Here is a 12,528-nt window from a genome sequence, read left to right as displayed (position 1 = left end):
AATTAAAAAATAGAAATTGTTAAATCATTAAATGAGGGAAACTACTTTAGTATATTCTACACTTCAAAGTAATATGTTGGTAGCAACCGGATTTGTCCATGAATCTCTCTGACAGTTTGATGGGAGCTTGTGGGACAGATCAGCAACCATCATCTGGATTAAAACATATGAGGACTTTACACCAATCCAGTACAGGAACCAAAAGCCAAGCGAATAATTCTCCAATCAGAACAATGACATGCATGCTGTGTATACATGCGCATGCACGCACGCACACAGACAAATGGCCCAATGAAAAACATCTGTCTCTTCAGTAGTCTGATTATCTTGCCCAGCCATGTCAGCGCTCTCCCCTATGAGCACAAAGGCGGCAGTGGTGCTTTTCGGCTCTGCAGATACATTGGTTGATAACCACAAGGCTGTTCAAACACGGTCTCTACTCGCTTTGCTGTAAAACACACACAAAAGACATGCCTTTGGATATAGATTAATGATTTATGTTACACAACCCAAAAACAGGATATAGCTTGACTGCTCTGACTAAACACCCATCTCCCCCCATCCACATCCTCCCGCCCCTACACCTTCAATCCCCCCCCCCTCACACACACATACACACACACACACACTCTCTCTCGCTGTGATCTGAGTGGCATGCTCACTGTCCCGAAACATGATGAACCATTCAGCCCTATGGGAATTTCTCCTCACGTCAGCTTCATCTGTGTCTGTGGGCCAGAGTAGATACAGCAGCAGGAGCAGCAGCAGCAGCAGCAGTAGTGTGGCAGTAGCAGTGACTTGGCTCAGGCGTCAGGCAGCCTCTGAGTGACATTCTGCTTTAAATTGCCTGAGAGGTAGTTCATCCAGCTCAGCTCACACTGAGGGGAAAAGTTCTCTCCTGTCCTCTTTCTTTGGCTCCTGAGCAGATTCTACTAATTTATGAATGACTGAGGATAGATGCTCTGCAACTTGAGGATACTTTTCTCATCTGAATGCACGGTGAGTGTGTTAGATGGCCGGGGGGAATGTAATGCTGTACTCTGCAGCCTCCTGAACAGGGATGACCGAAGCTTACTGGTGTCCACCCTCCTCTTACTCTTTGTCCGCTTTCTCCTCTGCCTCTGCGCTCACACTTTTTACCTTTTGGACCCCTCTGGCATGTGAGGGTCAAGTCAGCTGGATTTTCCCATCCACCTCAATCCTCTCTCCAACTGTGTTGTGATCCTGTTCCTTAGCGCACACTTGACCTGAAGGCTTCCCAGGCAAAACAAAAGGATTAACCATGAATTCTGCTCTCACCACGAGACATGCACTCTTAAACAGACGACTGTGAGATCTGATAAAAGTCAACTGTGAGTATGTTCATCTTTTTTCCCTTTCCGTTTACATCAGTGACTTGTTTCAGAGTCTCCAGAGAATCATGAGTGATTAAGTATGCACTTTTTGATTAATGCACAAAGGCGTGACATGGATTTAAGGGGAAACAGCATCATGTGTGCACAAGTGCATGTCTGAGAGGTCTTGACATGTATTTTTAATGTAGCCTTTTACCGTGATGAACGCAACAGAGAATGTACTGCCAGAAAGATGTGTGTGCGTCTGTTCTGCTGGAGGACTTGGAGTACAGAAAAGTGCCATAGATATTTTTAATAGGCTTTAAGGCACTAAATATCTTGCCTGACATATCTATTTATTTAATACGCTCATCAAACTTTCACATACCTGTTTCAGACCTTCTCTCAGTCTGTCAGTAGTGCATCTAATTTAATGGCACAATCATATTTCTTCCACTGTCTCTCCTCTACTCCTATCTCCTTTTAGACATGTCATTGAAATGTTGGACATTTCAAAATGATATCCTCATTTCAACTGCATAGTTCTAAAATGAAAAACCATCAATGTGTTTTTCAAAAGCTAAAGCACAAGTATCTCACTTCCTTTGCCTCGTCTCTTTATTAAGTGGAAATGACAAAACAGGGAAGGGATAAGCAGTGAAGCGTGATTTTAACGAGTCCATCCAGTCCCCACAGATCTTGTGAGGTGCTGCAACAAATGAAGAAAGGTTATGGTTCTCTTAAGGCAGTCTCTGGAAGTAGTCTAAACGTAAAACTGCTATGGTTTGGTGGGTTAGAAAAAATGTGACTAGATTGTAGAACACTATAATTATACCTTTAATCACATTTTTTGTGAAACTGTCAATGATTTTGCAGCAAGGATGTACTACGGCATCAGATCCTTTTTCTTTAAGTTCATGCATGGTATGCCAGGGAGCTAGACTTTACATATATTGACAAACTGAGTTAGTCTGTCTGTGTGTTTTTGAGCAACCTCATTAGGCTACCCTCAACTGAGCATAAGTACCTAGAGTTTAATCAATCCATTATCTTTGTTTTTGCCGACAAATGTGACATCAGCAGAGAGAAAACTGGGTGCGTTACAAGTTGGAAACAAACATCTGACAGCCCCAAACAACGAAAAGCACTCATTATTGAAAAGAAGTCATATTGTGTTATTCCCTTTAACAGCTGCCAAACGCACCGGGGTGTTCAAAAGCAGATCATGATAAGTAATATTATTTCATCATTTCTAATCGGAGAAGACAAATTTTAGTTTGCACTGTTTTAAGACTCACAGGGGAGAAAACATTTAGGAAAAAAAAAAGGCTGAAAAGTATACTCTGCATTACCAACTATGGATTCTCACTTTTGTTTGCCACCAACGTTGACACATTGATAAATATTTCAGGTTGCATGTTTCAGAGCCAGACCTTACACATGAATATTTCTCATCTTCTTTCTTTCTCCTCCAATGCCTGATAAACAGAATGATTTAAGCTCTTTTTATGTTCTTATCCATGACGCCAAATACTGTATGCAGGGATCTTAATCATGGGTCAGTGGGCTGAATACAGGATGCATGGACTATTGTGCCAAAAAGCTCTGGGCTAATTTGCATATCATACATACTCACCACGCAGACACACACAGCGTCCTTTGCCTCCTTTGCTTTGACTCGCCTCTCTTTTGCTTTTTCATCGGGTTTCCCTTTCTTTTACAAACGACACACATACACACACACACACACACACACACACACACAAGCTAGTTGTTATTGTGTTTCTACAACCAAAGGAGAGTGTAGGAAAAGGTTATGTATGACTGGGAGCCCAGGTGGGGGCCAATGTATGGAGCCACAGCATAGGATCACTGATGGCCAGGTGCCAGAGGTCCAGCAGGAAGCCACCCTTCAACATGTCCGCCTTTGCTCAGTATTGAAGCTCAGGACAGATTTGTGCCACCTAGCCTGTCCTCTGTCACAAACGGAGCACTGTTAATCACTGGATCAATGACAATTACTCATGTATACAGAGCTAACAGGATATTTTCAGGAGGCAGTCTAATACTCTTAGGATTTATATGTAATGAGGATATTTTCTTTTTCTTGGCAAGAGTGAGAGCACACCTTTGCACCACTATTTGGTACTGATGCATAGTGATAAACCCTGGGTATAATATTTTTGATACACTGTAAAACCAAGTCAAAATACAGGCGGGATGCTACCAGCAATTCTGAAGCATTGTCTTTGTTTTTCAAACCCTTTTTTCTGACCAGACAGCGACACAAAGCTGTTGTGCGTCCTGTTTGATACCAAACTGTATCCATAAAAAGTGGCCACAACAGACCATATTGACTAAATAGTGATGTAGAGTCCATGTTTACCCCACACTTTGAGTTTATTCTGAGTGTACCATTAAGATGCTTCCTGCTTCGATTTAGAAGCTATTAGCAAGCTTGACTTGCTCTACCTGTTGAGGTCAAGAGGTAGAAAGAGTCCACACCACAAACATTGTGTGTGTGTGCCTGTGAACACAGATTCAATGTGTTCAACAGCTTCAATGAAGAGAAGAGAGAGCATTGCAGCGCTTGGGAGTGCTTACAAAAGAAAGAATCAGTGTTTTATAAAAAAAGAAATTAACCAAAGTTATTTAAAAATTAAATAACGAACAGGGTGAATTGAGATTGCGATTTTATAACAGTTAATCATGGAGGCCTAATTGGGAGTAATGTTTACCATGTTCTCCATAATAATTTAGTGTGTGGTTGGAGTGTGTCAGTGTGCTGCTAGCTAATAGTAATAAACACAATAAAGATTGGCTGACATCCCTTAAATATTTTTCCCTGCTAAGAAGAAACCAACCAGACAAGTTGTCCATGGCCGTGTTACCATAATATTTGGTCATAAACTGAAGTATTTGACAAATTTTAAAATTTACCTGATAATGGCGCCAGACAGAGGAACACCTAAAATGTTACAATTAATTCTAAGGGGTACATGAAAATCTGTACCAAACTTAATGGCAAGCCATCCAGTTGTTGAGATATTTCACTTGAGCGCTAAATGGTGGACAACACTAACAATGTTACAGCCAAAGGTTCTCACCTCATTCTCCTCCAGAATAGAAAAAAGGAAAAAACTTTTTTTTTGAAATGAGAGTACCATTTAAAATGAACGTGCATTGACAAATCCAGCGGTTTGTGCTCGGGCAAAATACAATAACTGTAAAAATGTTAATCCAGCTTTCTCTTTGGCAGACTGCTGTTTCTCTGCCTACCTGTATAACACATCCATGATGCCAGTGCACACACACTATTTTGCCATCTCTGGCTGACGGCCCAAATGTACAATTGCCACAAACCACATGAAGGATTCTATGAAGGTCAATTTTCTCAAACTTCACCGTTGCTCCAATTGAGAACCTCAAACAGTCTCTGCCTTCCTGATGGTAATATGCCACTGCTGTTACCTGCCATTTTCAATAGTAGGTAAGGATTCTGGAGCTGTCAAGGTCTTTGAAGGTCATGCACTGGGCGCAGATGCTAGGCTGTAACATGGCACTGAAATTCTCTAATTTTAAGCAGAGCAAATGGCACGGCTGAAAATACCAATGCCCAGTCGGCTGAAGTATTTCCTGAGAGAGGAGTGAGGGAGTGAGAAATTATTATCTTCACCGTGAAACAGCACGACACAGAGACACTAGCCTCACTCTCAAACACTGAATGGGCATAAATCTGTGTTTTTCTAGCAGAATATAATTATGTGCATATACAAATGTATTCAAACCCTTGGGATTTAATGCTGCTTCAAAACATTTGTTAAAATCCCTCAAGGCACGACCAACACCACATGGGACTGTCATGCACTTGTAGGTCAGGAAAGAGAAGGCATTAAGCCGTAGCACTTTCCCCTGGGCTTGATTGGAACACACAGGTCCAGTTTGGCATGGTTAGCCCCTAGGACACTATCAATTGATGCCTCCAGCCCTGTGCAAGAGTGAGGGGACCATATGTGCTGTTTCCACATGTGGAGGGTGTTTGCTGCTCTCTGCTGGTGCAGGGTGTGTAGTTAGGTATGAGGGCTATGCCTCCTTAATAATATCTGACACTTTAGAAACTGTGCAATTGCAATGAGCAATGAGGATGTGACTTAATTATCCCTAAGAACAGTGCTTAAACATTATGTGTTGACTAGTGGGTGACTAGGAAGTCCAAACCTTATGAGATAAGATCCAAAAAACATGCCTTAATGTACTGAGTTGTATGTGCAGGCTTCTGTGGTTGGCTTTGAAGACAGAAAAAAACCTAAAAATGTGTTCAGCGTGGTTTCAAGCACCTCGGCTAACTGAAAATGCTTCTATTTCTAAAGTGCTGCTGAGAAGGGAGTATTCTATATTGCAGTACAAAGGAATTGCACCGGCTCTCCACAAAGAAAATATTTGCTTGTTTGATTAGTTTAGTGTTCTCACTTTTAAAAGTGCCAAAATAGAAATTTGACGCATGGCTGACAAATTAGCTTCCAGTGAGTTTCAAATGTGGGCAGATCTGTATTTTTCACTAACCTCAAAGTTGACCACAGACTGCATCTGCCATTATATGCACAAACAGTATGTACAAAACATGCAGGTCACTTGAACTGAAAGTTGCCCATAACTGTAAATGTGACTACGCTTCTTTGTCTTAAACTTAGCCAAAGATTGGCCACCTTTTTGGGGGTATTCCCAATTTTTTGCTGAGTGCATGCAGGAAAAGGCTCTGCCTCCTAATGATTCAAAGCAGTGATGAGTTGGTATAGTGAATAAACAGGCATGTACGCTCAAACTATCTCCAAACAGATTAAATAACGAAAGAGGATCCATTTTAAAATTGCTGCATTACACATGTTACATTTGCAATTGATGGATTGACTTATGTATTTATTACTGATGCAGTTATTCTGCCGTGATGTTATAAAGAAACATCACAAAAACTCAGATCATAAAAAGTCATAATGCTTGTACGCACTAAATACACAGGACAGTGTCCAACATGATCAAAATCACTGTCATCATTTGTTTTTTGGAGGATTTTAATTTATTTACAAACCAGAATTATCTATGATGTTTTTGTTGTCTAATGGTCATTTTAGAGAACTATGATTTGAGTCAATGTACTATAAATATAACAGCACAAATTTAGAGCAAGGAATCCAATTATATAATGGCCTGGATTTTTTTTATTTGTGCCACAGATGTTCCCCCTAAAACACTCCATATGGGCATACTCACATGAGCTTTATCCAATTGTGTTTGCTGGGTGAAGTACCATGGCTTACCATCCTTTTTCCAGTAGATTCAAATGACAAAAATTGAGAAAATAATGCCTTCAGTGCCATCAGTATATGTGACATACTAAAGTGAATGCTTTCAAATGTTAAGGATCTATGAAAAACTCAAATTTGTCTTAACGACATTTAGGGTTTAAAGAGCAAAACAGTTACGCCTGTATATTTTCCTCCTGAGTGGCAAGTCAAGTGTTAATATGTGATGCTCAATATGCTGAATTAATGCAATCTAGTGGCTATGAATGGAACTTTTTTTTTGTAGGCATGAAAGAAATAACATTTTCTTTCCTTTCTCACCAGAAGATCTTCCTGAAAATGACAAATCCAAACGCTCTTGTCATGGCTGGATGTTAATAAGCACAAAGGATCATGGAAGGAGAGAGTGTACTGAACTCTACTGTAAATACCAGCTCAATGGACATTCATCTGGTTCCTCACAGTCTTTGGGAGGTGATCACCATCGCGACTGTGTCGGCCATAGTTAGCCTCATCACTATTGTGGGGAATGTTCTGGTGATGCTCTCCTTTAAGGTCAATAGTCAGCTAAAGACAGTGAATAATTACTACTTGCTGAGTTTGGCAGCCGCTGACCTTATTATAGGTGTTTTCTCAATGAATCTGTATACCTCGTATATACTGATGGGCTACTGGGCTTTAGGGAACCTTGCCTGTGACCTGTGGTTGGCGGTTGACTATGTAGCCAGTAATGCCTCAGTGATGAATCTGTTGGTGATCAGTTTTGACAGATATTTTTCCATCACCAGACCTCTGACCTACAGGGCTAAGCGGACTCCAAAACGTGCTGGGATCATGATAGGTTTGGCATGGCTGGTGTCACTTATTCTTTGGGCCCCACCTATTCTCTGCTGGCAATACTTTGTTGGAAAAAGGACTGTTCCTGAGAGGCAATGCCAGATCCAGTTTTTCTCTGAGCCTGTGATTACCTTTGGGACAGCGATTGCTGCCTTTTATATTCCTGTATCAGTCATGACAATCCTGTACTGTCGAATCTACAAGGAGACAGAGAAGAGGACCAAAGATCTGGCAGAGCTGCAGGGGATTAACTATCCCACAGACGCTGGGGTCCCCAAGCCTCAAAAGATCATTATCAGATCCTGTTTCAGCTGTAAATCAAGGTCGGCTTCGCATGACAGGAATCAAGCGTCTTGGTCCTCCTCCAGTAGAAGCAATGTGGCCAAATCAGCAGCCACCACCAATGATGAGTGGTCCAAAGCTGGTCAGCTGACCACCTTCAATAGTTATGCCTCGTCCGAGGATGAGGATAGGCCTGTGTCTCCAGGGGGCTTCCAGCCCTCCTTTAGAAACCAGGCTTGTGAGACCATCAAGAGTGGAGTGGGCATTGAGAGCGAGCAAATCAGCAGCAGCTATGAAGAGAATAGCTTCTTCCAGACACCACCTAAAAGCAACTCTCAGAAGAGCAGCAAGTGTGTTTCCTACAAGTTCAAGCCTGTGACCAAAGACGCTCACGTAGAGCCGCCCAGCAAAAATGGAGACACCAAATTGGCGTCGTCAATGTTCTCCTCGGCTGAGTCCATGAGCATCCCGTCCACTTCCTCCACGTCGAAGGCCATAGACACCACGCTAAAGAACCAGATCACCAAGAGGAAGAGGATGGTACTCATCAAAGAGAGGAAGGCAGCTCAGACTCTCAGTGCCATCTTGCTGGCCTTCATCCTAACATGGACGCCTTATAACATCATGGTGCTTATTTCCACCTTCTGCTCAGACTGCATTCCCCTCTCACTCTGGCATCTGGGCTACTGGTTGTGCTATGTTAACAGCACCATCAATCCCATGTGCTATGCCCTTTGTAATAAGAATTTCCAAAAGACCTTCCGAATGCTCTTACTTTGTCAGTGGAAGAAAAAAAGGATTGAGGAGAAACTATACTGGTATGGACAAAACCCTGCGGTCAGCTCCAAACTTACATGAACTTTTATTTTTTTTAAGATGGTGTATAATGATGGCTGTAAATTATATGTTTGTATTGATAATCTTGGCTTTATGAACTTGAATTATCACAATATAAAAAGTAAAGAACATTATATTGAAGAGGTGGTACAGTTTATAATCTTGCTCCTTAATCAGTAGTTCTGCTATAGTGTATATTAATTATTGCTCAAACTTTGGAAATGGAAGACGTTAAAGAATTGTCCCAACATAATCAATGACGCTGTATATAGATTCTAAAATATTAAAGATGCTGTCATGCCACCGAATAACTCACCGATTATGGTATATTACAATGTATTTGTACTCAATTGGATTCACAGTTTAATATCCGGAGCATGATAAACTTGCTCTATCCTAATAATTTACACTGTATGTTTGTCTAAAAGCCGTAGAAATTGCCAGTAGCCTCCCCCAAGTTGATGCTCTTACACAAAATGTCATGCCACATGCAGTTATATTCTATAGGTATTGTGCTTGTATTGAAAATGCACACTTGAAATTGCAATTTTATTTTAAAGGGCTAATAAGGGTCGTCCTGATGTCAGAATCTGCTTGCTAAGTCAAGATTGTAACTTGATGATAATCAAAGCCTTTTCACACGTGCCAATGAAATTTATCAAATACGTGAATATGGATCCATCTTTGTTGTTTTCACATTACACATTATGCATTTTCTGTTCTTCAAAATCTCAGCGGACATTAAGGAGTAACGATTCCATAAATTAAAAGACAAAAAATAATAAATAACCCCAAACGGAACCCTACTGGTCTACCCTAACAAACCCTTCTGAACTAAAACGCTCAAACATTACATTACGTGACAAACTTGCTAAACAATGTCAGTGTTTACAAAAGGAACAGTGTGGAGGATATGAGAATACACATTGTTCATTATAATCTGTTTATTAGTCTTCATCCTCAGGATATTTTCTTTTTTCTTTGTGCATAAAAATACAGAACTTGTTTTCTCTGAATTACCGTAGCAAAATAAATATGTCAAATCTTCATTGTATTTCTGGCAAACTTGTAATGTACTGTGGCAAATGAAATGCTGTTTGTAAAATGTTCCTATGTGTAAGCATTAGATGGGACATGACATGCAAAAAAAACGTAATTTACATGTGTCATGAGCTATGATGTCAAGAAACCCATGAAACCCTTGTTCGTAACTGTGATAAACCAGAAATCTGAACTTGCAATTTGGGGAATGATGCTTTGCTTCATGTATTGGCATAGTAATCGATGGAAACAAAGCTAAAACTGAAACCGCACTGCATTTTTATACTGTGTTCCAAGTTTGTGATTTATTTTTTTGTTCTTTTCAGTATTTTGTGATCATGTCCATGCATTTCTGAATAAAATGTGGTGAATTGAATTTCCAGTTTAATGGCTCTTAGGAGAAAATGAGTGACGTTGCATTCTGTGGTGTTTCTTGCAAAGAAAACCTAAAAAAAACTCTTGCTCCTCAATAGTTGCCAAACCCATTGTCACACAGTATCACATATTCTATGTCCTCATAGCTCATCTTTTTTGCAGTCTCCACTTTGAATAAGTTTAACTGAGTCTGAAGGTTTCACCATCATCCATGCATACTTGCACAGTCGCTCCTTGTTGCAGTCCTTTTGCCAGTAGATGACATTCCTGCGATTGAGGTTGGCACCAGCACAGGCGTCGTACCACCAACCTCCACCCGGCACCCCCTGAAACTCCAGCTTTGCACAATTTTGGAAGTAGTTGTCATTGTCTCTGTCTTTAGTGGTGAATCTCTGGTTGTCATGCAGGTAGTTCTCTGTGTCCAGGGTCAGAGCATCTACGGCAGTGCCCTGGAACAACCCCAGCCTCAGCCTGTATGCAGACGATTCATCCTCCACCAGGAATGGATCATACTCCCCTGTCTTGGTGATGGCATCTTGGTCCACGAGTTTTACTCCCAGTTTATAGCGCCCAGGGCCTTGCGTGAGCTGATGAAGGTATTCGTTTCCGAGCCAGTGATCGCCAGTTACAGCCCCAAAGCCATGCTTGTACTCAGCCCAGGTACGATCAAAATTCACGCTGCTATTGACGGTGATATGCTGCACCACAGTCCAACCTCCCTCTTGCATGGCACAGTAGGTCACAATGGGGTTGTCACCGGGTTGGATCAGGTACACCCCGTCTCTGGCCTGGCCTGAAGAGGTCATCAGCATTTCATGGCAGTCTCTGGGCAGCACTGTTGGGCAAATTAACACATCAGAATAACACATCAGTCTTATCTTTAGAATAGATGTCTATTGTTATGATGCTTCAGTGGTGTTGACAATCACATTGAATGGGGAACAGGAGTACAATGAGGGCTTTCATTGAAAACAAATAATCTTCTGACAAGTATTAAACGTCTCATTATGGAGACATGTAAACATATTTAAAGATACTTTCCATTGAAACTACCTTTTTCTCATTAATAGTTGACACTTGGAAAATATGTTCATTTGGTTTCTACAGAAGGGATTTATTTGCAACTACTCTGTGTACAATCTGAAAATATCTAACTTTTGCACTAAAGCTCCGCTGTGTTAAACAGCAATGCCAGGAATTAGTCATTATATTGATGGCAACAGCCCACCAACACTATTTCTCAATATCTCCCAGCAGGTAAACATGTTCAACTTTGATCAATTGCGAAACTATTACAACTGTTTGACTGATAAACTATCTTACAAAGACACACAAATCACCTCACGGGACAAAACACTCATCATTAATGAGTCACTAAGAAATTTGTGTCTGCAGGCTGGAATTTGACCCACACCCACGTGAGATTGCACACTGATAATCAGAGATTAAGGTAATTCAACTTTTAAAAGCAATCAGTGTTGACTGTTTTTGTTTTTTTTAAAGATTGTTTTTTTGGGGAATATTCAGCCTTTTTTTTTGATAGGACAGCAGAAGACATGGAAGGGGAGAGAGAGGGAGGAACGACATGCAGCAAAGGGCTGCATGTCGGGCTTGCTGCGCCAAGGAGCAAACCCCCACACATGGGCATCCGCTCCACCAACTGGGCTATCCGGGCGCCCAGTGTTGACTGTTTAACACAAATCACACAGTGCAGCAACATACTGTAGCATTATCATCAGCGGCATTTTTGAAGATTTGGCAAGTTTTGGGCATTTCAAATCCCCAACAAATACCTGTCATTCCATGGTTCAGGACCAAGTTGTGTTCATCTGGAGGAAGGAGATTCAGGTTCTCAGCTTGGAGATGCTCCATGTCAATTCCAGCTACAGTTCGCAGCAGCAGGGCTACAGCTTGCAGCCAGCATCTCACACACTTCATCCTTCACTATCCTTTGTCATCAGACCAACAGTGTTTAGTTAATGATACAGTCCTGTGAGCTTCTTCTTGAATTCAGTGAAATTGATGAAAAACATACAGCAACACTCTACTGAAGAACGTCTTACCTTCAGCGAAGACCTCTGTATGAGATATGTAGTTCTCTGTACCCAGTTCTTTCCCCAGGCTTCTCCTGTATTAGTTAACACTTTCTGAATGAAAAGCACTAGAATGCAATCAGGACCGTTGACTTCTGACAGTTCACTGAATTGCAGTTCCTTTCACACAGCTTCTCCTGCCCAGTCACAGGTGGACTTTAGCCTCAGGTTCACATCATAATGACAGACACCAACCCTCCACTTATCTGTGTCAAGTAAGATAATGCCACATGTAAATGAAGAGATAAGAGATATGTAAACCCATATCTCTAAAATCACTTCAAGACGAAATGAGGCTGAAGTCCAGATGAGACTGGCTTGTAGGGGTTGACCTGAAATGTGGTGCTGGTGATCTGGTACTTTCTTTTTCTAACTGAACTTTAACTTGAGGTAAAGAACAGTGTTAACTTAAAGTAGCATGTACAGGTC

The 12,528-nt window shown here is 41.2% G+C and overlaps 2 protein-coding genes across 4 annotated transcripts; one reads left to right on the top strand and one right to left on the bottom strand.

The window, feature by feature from the left end:
• Window positions 1-660: 660 nt before the first annotated feature.
• Window positions 661-10,007, top strand: chrm5a (cholinergic receptor, muscarinic 5a). 2 transcript variants are annotated; one of them, XM_034858570.1, is made up of 2 exons: window positions 661-1,352; window positions 6,962-10,007. In XM_034858570.1, the coding sequence occupies exon 2, from the start codon at window positions 7,028-7,030 to the stop codon at window positions 8,609-8,611; it is 1,584 nt and encodes a 527-aa protein (XP_034714461.1). In that variant the 5' UTR covers window positions 661-1,352; window positions 6,962-7,027; the 3' UTR covers window positions 8,612-10,007. The 2 variants fall into 2 exon arrangements, with proteins under 2 accessions (XP_034714461.1, XP_034714460.1); XM_034858569.1 differs by having other exon boundaries at window positions 662-1,352; window positions 6,959-10,007.
• Window positions 9,523-12,522, bottom strand: zgc:194887 (uncharacterized protein LOC571819 homolog). Of its 2 annotated transcripts, none has more exons than XM_034858577.1 (3): window positions 12,070-12,522; window positions 11,800-11,955; window positions 9,523-10,841 (listed from the first exon to the last, which is right to left on the bottom strand). In XM_034858577.1, exons 2-3 carry the CDS (start codon window positions 11,942-11,944, stop codon window positions 10,147-10,149), a joined length of 840 nt encoding a protein of 279 aa, XP_034714468.1. In that variant the 5' UTR covers window positions 11,945-11,955; window positions 12,070-12,522; the 3' UTR covers window positions 9,523-10,146. The 2 variants fall into 2 exon arrangements, with proteins under 2 accessions (XP_034714468.1, XP_034714469.1); XM_034858578.1 differs by having other exon boundaries at window positions 11,800-11,958; window positions 12,113-12,522.
• Window positions 12,523-12,528: the final 6 nt, after the last annotated feature.

The sequence above is a fragment of the Etheostoma cragini genome, chromosome 20 (genome assembly GCF_013103735.1).
Source record: "Etheostoma cragini isolate CJK2018 chromosome 20, CSU_Ecrag_1.0, whole genome shotgun sequence".
NCBI lineage: Eukaryota > Metazoa > Chordata > Actinopteri > Perciformes > Percidae > Etheostoma > Etheostoma cragini.
This window is presented reverse-complemented; position numbering and strand designations above follow the sequence as displayed.

Bases quoted from the DNA above. Each gene is read 5' to 3' on its own strand.
- zgc:194887 (XM_034858577.1), bottom strand. From the start codon at position 11,944: ATGAAGTGTGTGAGATGCTGGCTGCAAGCTGTAGCCCTGCTGCTGCGA. The intron at 10,842-11,799 runs GTATTTGTTGGG...TTTGCCCAACAG, and splicing joins CCTGAACCATGGAATGACAG to TGCTGCCCAGAGACTGCCAT.
- chrm5a (XM_034858570.1), top strand. From the start codon at position 7,028: ATGGAAGGAGAGAGTGTACTGAACTCTACTGTAAATACCAGCTCAATG.